The following is a 13,789-nucleotide window of genomic DNA, read 5'->3' as shown; positions in this document are numbered from 1 at the left end:
AGCATCCAGCCCGTCGAAATGACGACAGACGAGTAACACCGGCGACTCTCGAAGCGTGCACCCATGCCATCAACCCATGGAACAGCAGCATGCGCGCTGTCAGATAACGGTATCTCTTGTGCTCTTGTTGGTGTTGCAAAGTAGCATGCGCTCGCCAGACAGCATGCCCTAACGTGGTCCGTGAGAGGTCGCACTGCCTGTGCGTACGCGCGAGCGCTGTTGCTAACTGGTCCTTCAAATTGCGCCATTGGCTGTTGAAGGAGTCGGCCGTCTTTCATACTGGTTCGGGTTGTACGGCATTTGTATTTAAGCTCCGGTTCTGCCGCTCATGCAGGTACAACTCAACGTGAAGGATTTGACCTCTCACCTTTTCTCTGAAACCCAACCTCTTATTTATTCCTTCCAGCATATTCGATTGAAACGGCTCGGAAAAATGTATACTCCAGTACTCCTCACTCTGATCTCGGTGGCCTTTGCTGCCCCATTGACCAGAGTCGACGGCGAAGATGGCATCGCCGGCAGATGGATCGTCAAGATGAAAGGCGATGTAGCAACGCAAGCTCATGACGACCTGATGGCATCCATCTCCACCAAACCCGATTACGAATACGCAATGCCTGGATTCCGAGGATTTGCCGGCAGTGTCTCTGTGGAAGAACTTATTCGACTTCAGGCTTCTGAGCATGTAAGCTATACGCCCGAATTAAGTTACCTGAACTAACGTACTCAGGTTGAGTACATCGAACAAAACGCCAAGGTCCATAGCAACGAGATCGTGCAACAGTTGAACTCTACGTGGGGTTTAGCTCGTATCTCTCATGCCGAGCCGTATCAAACGAGTTATCTTTTCGATTCCAGCGCTGGGGAGGGTACATGCGCGTATGTTACCAACCGTATTTGCGCCTGTGTGAACTTCGCTCACAAAGCGACCGCAGATACGTCATTGACACAGGCATCGAGGTTGAACATCCAGAATTTGGAGGGCGTATGTACGAACCGTTCGGCCTGAGAGATACGCGCTAACGAATTGAAAGGGGCTTTATTCTTAGCTGACTTCAGCGGTGAGGACACCATGATCGACGCCATGGGCCACGGAACTCACGTGGCTGGTACAATCGGCTCGATGACTTGGGGCGTGGCAAAGAAGACAACGCTGCTCGCTATCCGTGTACTGGACTCGTACGGCTCTGGTACAACCGAGGGCGTACTTGCGGGTATGGAGTATGTTATTACCGATGCAGCAAAACGTAGTGAGGCTGGAGAATGTCCCAACGGTTTCGTGGCCAACATGAGTCTTGGAGGGCGCAAGATGCAGGCCCTGAATGATGCTGTGAGTAACTCACTCCGTCTTTTATCAGACATCCAGCTCACAACGATCTAGGCCGCTGCCATCGTTGCAGCGGGAATCTTCCTTGGTGTCGCAGCGGGCAATGAGGGACGCGACGCTAAATACTCGTCTCCGGCATCTGAACCTAGTGTCTGCACCGTGGGTGCTACAGCCATTAACGATACGCTCATCGAATGGTCCAACTATGGGCCTATAGTCGACATTCTGGCACCCGGCGTTGAAATCACCAGCACTTGGATCGGCAAATCGATCGATACGATTTCTGGAACCGTAAGTACACTCCCAGATAAGTGTCGGTGTGACGCGCGCTGACTATCCGCCCTCACGTTCAGAGCATGGCAACCCCTCATATCGTTGGTTTAGCCGCGTACTTCATGGGTCAAGGATGGCCAGTGGAAGGGTTGTGCGAAAGCATGGCTGGCGTCGCGACCAAGGGCGCGATCGATGAAAGTACTCTCCATGATACCACACCGAATCTTCTAGCTTTCAACATGGCCGAAGCATCCCAGCAGTACGGCAGACGTACAAAGCGGGTCGCGTAGATTCGTCAAAGTGCATCATCGGCTGGAAATGTCTGGCATGAGGATTCGGTACTATAGTTTTGACAAAGGGGAGACCCTGGGAAGCAATGTTGAAACGATGTTAAGATTGACCTTGTTCATTAGCGCATGCCCGTGTATCGTGCGGATCGAGCCGTGCGCGACAGCACCGGTCATTGAGACGGGAAGATGCATGAAGCTGACCTGCCGTGCCGTCTCACGTCAAGTATGTCAGCCTCATCGGTGGTCAGATCCCACCTATAACGATCCAGATTCGCCAGTGAAAGCCTCCGATCTCAACGGCTGTCGCAACTGATGCGCCATGCATGGAGCCCTAGATCTTAAACTCAAAGCGGTGATGTCGCCCAAGCCTGCCACGCCGATCGTCACTGCACTAGTCAGCTGAATCAGCGCGCCCGGCCACTCACGAGGCGTGACATCATAAAATGCGGGGTAGAGACTTGCGATAACAGGCTAGCTTGTCTGCGAGCCCGACACTTTGCAGAACCTCCAAGCCTTCCAAGAGCACTGCCCTCACCTGAGCTCTTCTCTATCCCGCTCCATACCTGGCCCATTGGCATCCTCGGACCTCAAATACGCATCATCTTTACTGGGGAGAAAGGACCATTCTAGAAGTCATGGCGTCATACTTCGACCTCCAGCCGCAGAAGGCGCCGTCAGCTACGAATATAGATCAGATGCCTCAAGACCAGCGCAAGCAGCTCGGTCGCATGAACAGTTTGATGTCCCCAGCAGTCACACAAATACTGGAAGGTTTAGGCGACGAAGAATCGGACAGTGATAGCAGCGAAGAAAAAGACCCATCCGAAGAAGAAGATCAACGTGCCGCTCAACAACACACTAAGCCAGCACTCGACCCCCAGAAATTGCGCCAAGACAAGCAAAAGCACGTTGCTGCCCAGGCGCCTCGCCCTTCATCTTTATCACCAAGCAGAAGTTCCCTGAAGACGACCAGCAAAAGCCCTGGCCATTCCAAGCCGTCTTCGGCGCATGGCAGCGGAGATAAGTCCGCAAAGTCCAGACAAAAACAGCCGCACATGGCACGATTCCATTCTCTGCGCAGCATGCTTTTCCAACAGAGGATTCAAGATCAGATGAAGACTGCCACGCAAGAAGATTGCCAGCAGGAGCAAAACGCGGCAGACAAATGGCGGTCTCAACACGCCGAACGCCAGATGCATCCCCCGGGAACACCCGACCAGGACGCTTCTGGAAAAGGTGGAATTGGAAGTAGGATTCGGATGACAGTAAGACGGATGACTACCAAGGAGGCAGGGAGCATGGAGAAGATTCGAGAGGACGGTGCGCCGGTCGAGTTCAATGATCGCGCTTCAACAGCTTCCTCGGACAATGAGAAGGACCAACGAGAAGCATCGACGACTCGCTATGAAAGTGACAACGAGAGCATCGATCATTCCGATGTAGACGAATTAGTACGATGGGTTAGCCGACGCGATCCCCCTAGCGACGGTGAACGACGGAAGGGCGGCGACGTGACGGAAGCCAAAGAAGACAGTGGTCATGAGAGCCTGGGGCCATCAGACGTTGAAGACCTTGTTCGGTTTGCCAGCAGGAAATCTGACGCCAAAGAGAGCGCCGTGCTCAACGACGCACATTCAGGATACAGCGACGCATCAACCGAATCCGACAGCGAACTCAGAGAAGTATCCTCAGACGAGGAAGAAGACGCAGACGACCTCGTACGCTGGATATCGCACCGCGACGGACCCAGAGCAGGCCCCGTACGCCGCAACCTCCAACGACCTGAACTGGATTCCGACGTAGGCGAGCACTACGACTCCGACGTGCCCGAATTAGGCCGCTGGTTCAAGCGCCACGACGGCACGAGCGGCGAATCCGCAGCCTCAACACCAGTCAAAGAAACCTTTGACAAAATCGACGACGAAGAAGAACAGCGAGGCCGCCCCCGAAGCCGCGAGTCCATCGAGCCCATCAAAGAAAAACGCCACATCACCGACGACGACGTCGACGAGCTCGTCCGCTGGGTCAGCAGAAAAGACTCCAAACAACAAGATTCCCCGGTACCCGTCGCAGAGAACCCAATCGACCGTCTAAAGCGCGAAGAGGAAGAGAAACAAGCGCAAATCGGCATGAGTGTTGATGACGGCAGTCTCTCACACGCCGATCTGCAAGAAGTCGTAGAGCATGCAAGGAAAACGAGTGCTGATATGGTTAGCCCGCCGCCTGCATCCCCGTTTGCAGTCGAGACGGGCGACTTGAGGGTGCTGAGGGATGAGAAGACCAAGGCGACACCTCTGGAGCGCGATTCGCAGCGTGATTTAGATGGGAAGAGGGAGAATCTTGATGAGAAGAAACAGGAGCTGGGTATGAGTCTTGATGATGAGAGTTTGAGTCATAACGACGTGGCGGAGTTGATTGAGCATGTTAGGAAGATTTAAGAGACAGTGGTCGTGGTCTGCAATCAGCGCGAAGGGATCTAGGAACCAGTATTTACGTTACGAAGGATGCGCGGAAGAGCGGAAGCTACGGATGTCGATGTGGGTGTGTGGGTCAATCGCGAGATCTGGGAAGATCTATTTTTGTTAGTCTGGGGTTTAGTACGTCGTTTTATACCAATTGAAGATTGCGTTTCGAAACACGTCCCATATCGAATTCGAGGTTGAACGTGCAAAAGATATGGTATTCATACAACATAAAACGAGGAAAGAAGAATCTATATCGCAAATGCAACTCCCAAACCCCTTCAAATGCAAGACAACCACACCTCAACCCCAACCCCCTCAATCCAACTTCAGCGCCTCCACGCCCTCAAACTGCAACCTCCTAAACATGCCCCTAATAACCCCACATTTCCTCTCCCTCTCATCATCCCTGCCCCTCATCTCCGTGCGCATCTTGCCATACATATTCTGGCCATCCCCCCTCTGCCCACCCTCCTTAATATTCGTAAAGAACATGCGCCTACCCGTACTATCCAACGGCTCCCACTTAGCAATCTTAACATTCTCCCTTGGAATAACATCATGTTCGCGGTTCGGATCAAGAAACTTGACGAAACTAATAAAGTAATCCGAGATCTCGTTTTGGCGGCGCACCATAACCTGGCCGACGGTACCAGCGTGCTTGGTGCCGTAGCCGTTTTCTATGTCGGGGCCCCACATTACGTCCCATTGGTATTGGTAGGTGGGCACGGAGGGCGGGTTGTGGAGGGACATGGCGTTGGAGGCGAGGTAGGTAGGGCAGATGTAGCGGATGTCGCCTTGGGCTTTTGCGACGGCGTCCCACCAAGCGCCGCTGTCGGGCCAGTGGCGGTCGTTGGGGTAGGTTGATACGAGGGTGGATAGGTCTTCGTCGGTGAGGAGGGGGTAGTGGTCTTTGAGGTAGGATTTGAATTCGCCTTCGTTGTCGGTGGTCTTTTTGACTTGGTCGGAGCCTTCGTTCGAGGTGAAGCCGATGATGGTAGGGACCTTGGCGTAGTGGTCTGCCATTATGGCTGCTGGGGCGGGCGCTGTGAACATGCCGCCCGCGGGCTCGGTGGTTGGCGCCCACATCCAGCGTGGGGGTGTGTCGCGGCCGGGGAAGTTCATCGGGTAGTTCTCGTAGTAGAGGTCGCCTGTTGCTGCGTTGCGCACGCATGCGATGTCTGTGCAGTTCAGTCCATCTGCGACCTCGTTGTAGAACTTCTCGGCTTGGTCGGGGGTGAAGAATGTCGGACTCGCGGGGGACTGGGCGATGGCGCCGTGGAAGAGCTGCTTGCGGCCTACACCAGGGACAGGGTGGTAGTTGTCGCCTTCGTTGGCCGTGAGTTGTAGCATCACGGACGCGCCGCCAGCGCTCGTGCCCATGATGACTACATGGTCTGGGTTGCCTCCAAAGTACCTAATGTACTTCTGGACCCACTCCAGAGCTGCTCTCTGATCGCGCAGCGCATTGTTGTAGTCGCCGTCCTTTGCGATCTCTTTGCCGGAGAGAAAGCCGTAGATGCCGTTGCGGTAGTACATGGTGACTACAACGATGCCCTTGTCGAGTTTGCCGTCCACGCCCTTTTCACGTCGCGCCTTCTCTACCATCTCGCCTCCGTTGCTGCGTCCTGGCAGGTGGAAGCCACCACCAGGGATATTGACCAAAACTGGTAGGTCGTCGCCTGCCTCAGCGTCAATCGGCGTGAAGACGTTCAAGCTCAGACAGTCCTCAGTGGAACGAGTCTTGATACCCAGAACGTCCGGTCCTGAGATATCTTCCCTGTTGCGCTGGGTTGGATCAATCTTCTGAATCCTTGGACACATGCCCAATGATCCATCCCACACCAGAGGCTTCTCGCCTCGGCCAACGCCATATGTCCTGTTCACCGGTTGTGGCCCGCGAAACCTGTTCTGGCCTCCTGCATCTGCGGCATATGGTATGTTCCAATAGAACCTGACCTTGTCCGAGACGTTTGGCTTGATGGCTAGGTAGTCCAGCTCGACGATGTAGGGGTCTTCGGTGTTCTTGAGCGGCGCGGAGAAGGTGGACGTAGGTTTCGAGCTGAGAGGTGGTAGCCATTCCGAGCTGGGACGTAGGTCGGGCGAGTAGAGGAAGGCGAATGTGAAGGCGAGGACAACGGCAGCCGTGAGAGCGAGGATAACGCGCCGGTCGAAGATGAGGCTCGAATTGAGCGGGCGGATTGCCATGGTGGGCGTGTATTGAAGGTTGTAAAAGAATGTAAAGTCGCGTGCGAAGCGCTGAAAGATTATTGCAATGCCGTCGGAGTATGCATCTGCGTCTCGTACATGAAACTCAGGAAAGGAAAGACTGCCCACGGAGACAATGAAAGTGTCCTTCGGCGCTGTCGCAAGCCTTCCAAGCATCCATGGCTGCGAGTTTCCCTGTCTAGCCCGACGGGAGGACCGAAGAGGCTAAGGGGGCGGCAATCGGCACCATCTGCTTGGCGCTGACGCGTATCGCATTTCGTGGGAATGCCATGGCGACGCATCGGCATACAATCACGGTCGCGCAAAGAGCTGGAGATGGTGGGAGAAAGCTTGGGAGAGCTACACGGCTGAGATGTGAGGTTTAAGTTTTTCGACAGGGTCCAGAGCGCCTTCCCTCGGCTGGGGCGTATAGAGGTCAGCAACTAGCGTGCGATGCACCTGGCTCCAGTAGGACGCCTGCATCACGTCTCCTATGAGCCACATCTCCAGCCACTTCCAATTGATTGAGCGCACGACTTCAAGATTGACCAGACGTCTTTTCCGTCGAGCATCTCACTCATCGGGGCCGCATTCCTGGATCTACACGAGATGCTGGTACCAGGCCTGCCTGCCGTATCCGTGGTGACGGCGAGTACTCCGGATCCTTCAGTCACCATGACGGCCCATAGAGACAAGTAAAGGCAGACCTCCCGGGATGCCATGGCCTCACGGCATGGAACTGGCCAGTCGGGCATAGTAACACTGCGACTTTTCCCATCAAGACCGCAGAGCCGAACGTCTGCACGCGAGCCATGTACCAAGACCTTCCCTTGAAGCTATGATCTGGTACCATTTGCTGGAGTTGGCACACCTTGATCATGCCATCCACGATGACTTTGCGTCCGAGGAGCTTATCGCGCTCTTACCTCCTCGCAGACGAGGTGACCTCCAATCTGTGGCCGCTCTCTCACCTGTAGGCGTCTGAGAGTGGCCCATATAAGGCTTTCATATCGTCAATCGCTTCTCTTTCTCCCTCCATCCTTCTTTCTCTATCCCTTGACGCTTCTTTCTTCTCAAGTAACCTCATACACTGCACACATTCGCTCGACACAAGGTCAGCTTCGGCTCTTGCTCGTCGTCGAGACCTTCCATCATAGTCCCTGACTAGTGATAGCTATGTCCGCGGACAGCGTTCTGATGGAGGGCATTCAACAGCACACACCTGAGAGATCGGCAAGTCCCATCTTTGAGCCTGAGTGCCCGACACCTGTGCCCATCGCCATGATGGTCGCACCCCTATCTACAAACAATCCAAAGTCCCCCACTCCAGATGTCCCCAGCATTTCACCATACATGCAAAGACTCCTGGACATCGAGACCCGCGCTAAGCTTGCCATCATGGGCTGGAACGCCGGTGGCGTAGAGTCAATGTTGCCTGCAAAGCGCAAGGGTATGTGCTTTCCCCATCTGAGAAGTGTATCTTGCTAACTCATGGTAGCTTCGGGTTCGCTGTCGGACAGTGATGAGGAAGACAGCGACGACGATCAAGATTCTGAAGACGTAGCACCATACGACCCAGCCCAGCAGCGCCGGCCCAGACTACCAATGTACCACCCAGGCTTCAAACAAGCCGAGGGAGACGTTCAAGATCTCTTGCGTGTCTTCATAGATTTCTTAAAGGCAGCCAACAATCTCGGTGTTGCTAGAGAAGAGGCAAACTATCTCTGGAACCAGATCATAAAGGACCGCGACATTCTCTACCAAGACGAGATCCGCATCGCCGTGACTGGAGACACTGGTACCGGAAAGTCCGCCACAACAAACGCTCTTCTTGGTGAAGATCTGACACCAGAGGTATTGTTACTCCAGATACGAAGCGAAGACCTATCACTAACGCGCATCTTTAGGGTGACAGCGGCGCGGCGTGTACGAATGTCGTTACGGAATTTCGCCAAAAGACCCTATCAACCAACATCGGCGCGGTACAAGCGGAAGTCCAGTTCTACTGCCTCGAGTACTGCACTGATGATCTAGTCACGAACTGGTTTAAGGTTTGGTTCAACACTAGGCAGAAGCTCATGCAGGACGAAGACAGTGTCGACGACGAGGACCGCGCACGTAAAGACGCCGCATTAGAGTGCCTGGAACATCTCTTCGCCTCCCGCGTTGCTCCGGAATCTCTCGAGGACTTTATGTCATCAGGCAAGACTCTTAAGGACAACCCAGCATTGAAGAAGCTGTTGAAGTGGACTATGGATATCCACGGCCAGTTCGTACCGGATGGAGAGCTCTCCGTGCCCTTCAAGTCTAGTACGCATAATGATATGCGCGAACAGCTTCGTCCGTTTCGGATGCGAGCTCCCAACGCACGTTACCAAGGCAAAGTACTCCCATTCAGTCCGTGGCCATTCGTCGAGATCATACGGTGAGAACGTACCCTTTCATATATAGGCTGCGTCGCTGACAGCAATCACAGGTATTACGTCGATAGTCCCCTACTACAGGATGGCATTTGCTTGGCCGATGTTCCAGGAACAAAGGACGTCAACATGTACCGTGTCACTGCTGCAACCGCCTATCTGCAGCAATGTGAGATGACCATTGTCGTCGTTGACATCAAGCGTGCAACAAGTGATCAATCATTTCGGCAACATTACCTCGATGCGCACAGTCGAAGGCACCATGGCAGCGTCATTCTTGTCGCGACGAGAGCCGATGTAAGTTTACACAGCAAGCAGGCAACTTATTGTGACTAATCATATGCGCCGTAGGAACTGAATGACGACGGCGGCAGTACGCTCCAGCTAGACATTATAGCAGAAGAACAACTGGTGCCCATTGAAGATGAGTTGGCCGACCTCGAGAACAAACTGCAAGCCATAGACAACGAACTAGAATCCAACAAGCTTGAAATGAAGCGATTGAGGCAGAAGATTCAGCAGAACACTGCCACTGAAGATGGGCTTCGCCAGCTTGAGAGCCTCAAGGCAGCAAACAAGGCTTTGGCCAGCCGCAAGAAAGGAAAGGACATGATGCCGCGCATACCTATCCTAGAGAAAGAGTAAGTCTTACCCCCACATTCGACTTCAGCAAGCTTACTTCGTCAGGCGCAAAGATGCACGCATTGCATGCCGTAACCGATTCGTCGCCGCTGGTATGAATCGTATGTACAGCCAAAACACCGGCGACGATGCTGGCGCTGCAGCGTTCTGCGTCTCCAATCGTATGTACATGCGACATCGCCGCGGTTACAACACAAAGAACTTGGAGAAGATGCCTACGATGAAGCTCGACGAGACCCAGATCCCAGCCGCATGCACCTATATTGCAGGCATTCCTTCGCAAGGAAGGACCGCAGTCTTGGAGCATTTCATCCACTTCAAAGTCCCGATGCTGTTGAGCATCGTCCAGATGAGCTGCAGCAAGACCACCGAGGCTAGGATTGAGCATGTAACGAAAATCATCGATAAGTCTATCAAGGTACCATTTCTATTCCCAGGTCGAAGCATGTCACTAACAGCTACAGAATCTTGAGTCCCGCGTGCGAGCTGTTGCGACAAAGTGCAACAAGACGTTTGTGAAGGAACTTGTAGCGGCACTCTCAAATCATGAGTTGCAAGACAGGTTCGACAAGGTCGCTGAGAAGAAGCTCGATGAGCTACTTAAGATAGTATGGTTCATGTCATCTATTCGCTTTCTTTACTGACTATTGTAGAATGCGGCGTCGCACAAAGCTTTGGTGAACAAGAAGGGTTTGTACTGCCCGCTTCCAAGACTGGTAATACGATCGCTAACGAGATGCAGGCACTTATCATCAGAAGAAACTTGGCATCAAGCACGATGTGAACGCCGCGTTATTGGCTCCCACGAAGCAGGCCGTCCTCGACGCATTCCGGGATCTACTGGATGCAGCACCCGCAAGCTTCAAGGCCCAGACTGCCCAGACTATCAAAGCCGGCATCAACGATTTGAACAAGCAACTCAAAGGTGAGTTCGCTGATCCATAAGTTCCTTCTCCTACTAATGCACACTGTAGACGATCCTCAGGCTTTGGCTGGTGACGCATATCAGGTCTGCTTCGGCAACAACCTCGTCGGCTACGAAAAGGACATCACTCTGAAGGTTGACAATTCCATGAAAGACCTCCGCACGGGTCTCATCGCCATCTATCAGAAGGCCGTCAAGCCGGGAGACAAGTGCTACCTGTCCTTAGCCATGGAGCCTATCTACGAAAAAGCGCTCGAGCAGAAGCCCGGTAAAGGTACAACCCGACATTCTACTACATCACTGCACAGCCACTAACTCACTCACAGGTCAGAAGCTCAGAGACGTCCGCCACGCGTACCTCGAAGAGAAGATCATCGGTCTCAACGGCCCCTTCCCCGCCATTGCCGACGAAGTCGAAAAGGACGTCAAAGCCCTCATCAAGAACACGTGCGACAAGCTGCGCAAAGAAGTCGTCGAGATCCTCAAGACGATTCGCGCTGCTTTCCAGCGCCAGAAGAACAGGAAGGAACACGACACGCCCGAGGGACGCCAGTTTCGCCAGGAGCTGCATGAGCTGGTGGCTGAGGCGCGCAGGATTCTTGAGGGCGTTGTGAGTAAGAGTTTGGAGAAGTGCAAGGAGCATAAGTGAGTGGGTGCGGGTGGCGTGGTATGGTGGAGGGGAGTACGGTGGACTGCGCGCTACTTGGGTTGGATGGGACTGGGGAGATTTGCGCGGGAACGGGTAGGGATGTCGCTCACTTTGAGGTTGCGGCGCGACGACTTTGCATGCGCTGAAGCCTTGGTGGCGTTGATGGCTGCATATTCTATCTGTAGGAGAGCAGTACTTCGTGTCGGCAAGATCGCGCCCTAGCTTTTGCGGATTTCTTGGTACGAATAGGTCTTCTAGTCTATGCTATCATTTCTCCCACGCATACGCAACATGATTAGAACGACAAAGTCGCAGGCTGCGATCAATCAGCGTTGCTGGATTAATCCGGCGTCTAACTGTGTAGAAGGCCGATGGAAGCTTCCAGCTTATTCCGTGCTATGGAAGTTGCCAAGGTGGGGCTGTAACAGATCGAGTCGTGCATATGGAGGACCTCGCGCTAGTCAGGATCAAGCTAGTGCTAGCCTTGACCGGTCTCAGGCAAACATCACATCGCGGCCACCAATCAGCGTTGAATGACGTCCGCTTGGCCAGCGCAACAACTTATCGGCCATATCTTGAGCACGCAGCCGCTTTGCTGCCTTCTCTCTTTTCCCACTTCTTACATACAAATAATACAAAGTCCATTGAAGCGGCCTTGCCGCTCCCACTGGTTCGCCATAGCGGCTCGCCTTCTACCAATCGACAATCATCAATCGCAGTGAACGGCCTTTATAGGCCGTCCACGCCATCAATTGCTATTACCAGTATGTATACATACCACTGTAGTGCCCGATCTAGCAGAACTGATTGTGCCCAGTGATCATTGCTTAGGACAATGCGGTCATTGTTCGCTCCAAACAGCATATGCGAGACAACTTCATTCTAATGACCCAATACACGAATCGGCCTCGCCTGCAATCTGTCAGACGGTTTACGAGAGCTACGATGGGTTTTCACAAGTGGATTTGCCTTGGCAGACGGACCGCACGATCGAAGATACCCGACGCATTGAAGGTGTTGCTGTTGAGCAACCCTTCGATACCCTGGACTGGAACAATCTATTCGAGTCCTATATGGACGACCTATCGTATGGTTACCCAGGGTATCACAGTGTCGATCAGAGCTTCGATCATGGTTTGTTAACCATCTCAAATTCCGAATCCCAGTGTTACTTTCCGACAACTATCAGAGAGACTGCCGAAAAGGTCTCGTCTCACGGCTCCCAATCTTCATGCTATCCTAATCACACTATCACCGATGTCCCGGTTGCGCTTTTACCCCATAGCCTCGATGCCTTCTGCCCGACCGAAGAGACTGCCACGTACCTGCAGTTCACACAGTACGAGGCTTCTTCGACACCAGACGTAAGGCTGTCTAGACAATCCTCAAGCTCGCAGAGTAATGACCACACACCGGAATATACACCAGCCGGAAAAAAACGAATCGACAAACAATCAGTGTCTCAACGTAGGCGTGTCTCGTCAACAAAGGAGTTTACATGCGCGGTATGTTCCACAACCTTCAAGGCCGAGAGAAGTTTGGAGCGCCACCAACAGTCCTCGTGTGGAGATAAACATCGTAAATTCGTTTGCGCATGCGGCAAATCCTTCAGGCGAAGAGACATCCTTCTGCGACACGCCAGAGATCTCAACTCCAGCGAGAAGAACAGTCGTCATAGAATCAAAAAACCTGGCACCGACATCAATAAACCCCTAGAACAGCGATGAAGAGTTTGAGTTTGAGCGTTTTCATGTTTTGGTGGACGGCCGCCCTCGAGAGTGCACCGTCATCATCAGAATATCTCGCGCTACCGGAACGGATACGATCAGTAACGTCAGCATGATCATGCGATCAAAATCCTCTACATGGTAGAGGTACGCAAACATACCTTTTGTGCCACCCGCCTTCGTACGAGCCTGTCGACGCTTGTTCGTTCATTCGGACAAGTGGCAATGCACGGATACAGTGGTCTATCTCACTATCTGGGCGACTACATTGACAGGGGAAAGCGCAATACTTACTGCTTTTCAACCGAACGAAGATGGTAAAGTGAAGTTGCTGGCACATGGGAATATGCGCGTTTTCATTTGTATATAGTCTCTTTCGTTCTCATCCTCCAGATGTGCTGCCGTTCACGGACATTTGGTATCTTATTTTCACTGGGTTCATCTGCTGCAATCTCTTCGCTGCCGCGGTTAACGTCAGGCAAGTTGTTGAGCGGATTTAACCCACTTTGGAGAGACCGGTGGCGTGCTCGTTCTCTCCCGTATGGCTGCTCAGCGTGAAAGACCACCTGGCAACATGCGTAAATGCACTGTCGTGTTTTGGCTATATACACATAAATATCCATCATTCGTTCTTTCATGCACTACTACATCTAAGTGATGTGTAGCTGGACTGTTGTGGCATTGCCATCTGCTCAATCAGCATGTGCGTTGCGCCTGCCTTTGCGCCTGCCTTGCTAGTCTTTGCTTCTCCGCTCTCCTCGCTTTCACTACTGCCGAAAACTGCTTCTTTCCGTCGGGAATTGTCTTCGATGTTTGCCGCATCTCCCCACATATCGTCATGCCGTGATCATCTAGTATCGCCTCTC

General features: G+C 53.0%; 3 protein-coding genes across 3 annotated transcripts; 2 read left to right on the top strand and 1 right to left on the bottom strand.

The window, feature by feature from the left end:
- Positions 1 to 1,072: 1,072 nt before the first annotated feature.
- J4E83_004320 (uncharacterized protein) lies at positions 1,073 to 4,328 on the top strand (the record flags this gene model as incomplete). Its single annotated transcript, XM_049331249.1, has 3 exons — positions 1,073 to 1,330; positions 1,382 to 1,618; positions 2,550 to 4,328. 3 exons carry the CDS (start codon positions 1,073 to 1,075, stop codon positions 4,326 to 4,328), a joined length of 2,274 nt encoding a protein of 757 aa, XP_049189795.1.
- A 342-nt stretch (positions 4,329 to 4,670) lies between these two features.
- J4E83_004319 (uncharacterized protein) lies at positions 4,671 to 6,560 on the bottom strand (the record flags this gene model as incomplete). Its single annotated transcript, XM_049331248.1, has 1 exon — positions 4,671 to 6,560. The coding sequence occupies one exon, from the start codon at positions 6,558 to 6,560 to the stop codon at positions 4,671 to 4,673; it is 1,890 nt and encodes a 629-aa protein (XP_049189794.1).
- A 1,284-nt stretch (positions 6,561 to 7,844) lies between these two features.
- Positions 7,845 to 11,196, top strand: J4E83_004318 (uncharacterized protein; the record flags this gene model as incomplete). The annotated part of the gene is made up of 11 exons (XM_049331247.1): positions 7,845 to 8,010; positions 8,059 to 8,414; positions 8,468 to 8,985; positions 9,037 to 9,277; positions 9,332 to 9,621; positions 9,668 to 10,040; positions 10,087 to 10,230; positions 10,276 to 10,312; positions 10,365 to 10,547; positions 10,597 to 10,821; positions 10,874 to 11,196. The coding sequence occupies 11 exons, from the start codon at positions 7,845 to 7,847 to the stop codon at positions 11,194 to 11,196; spliced, it is 2,856 nt and encodes a 951-aa protein (XP_049189793.1).
- Positions 11,197 to 13,789: the final 2,593 nt, after the last annotated feature.

Source organism: Alternaria metachromatica, assembly GCF_023757995.1.
Source record: "Alternaria metachromatica strain BMP 0045 chromosome Unknown scaffold_7, whole genome shotgun sequence".
NCBI lineage: Eukaryota > Fungi > Ascomycota > Dothideomycetes > Pleosporales > Pleosporaceae > Alternaria > Alternaria metachromatica.
This window is presented reverse-complemented; position numbering and strand designations above follow the sequence as displayed.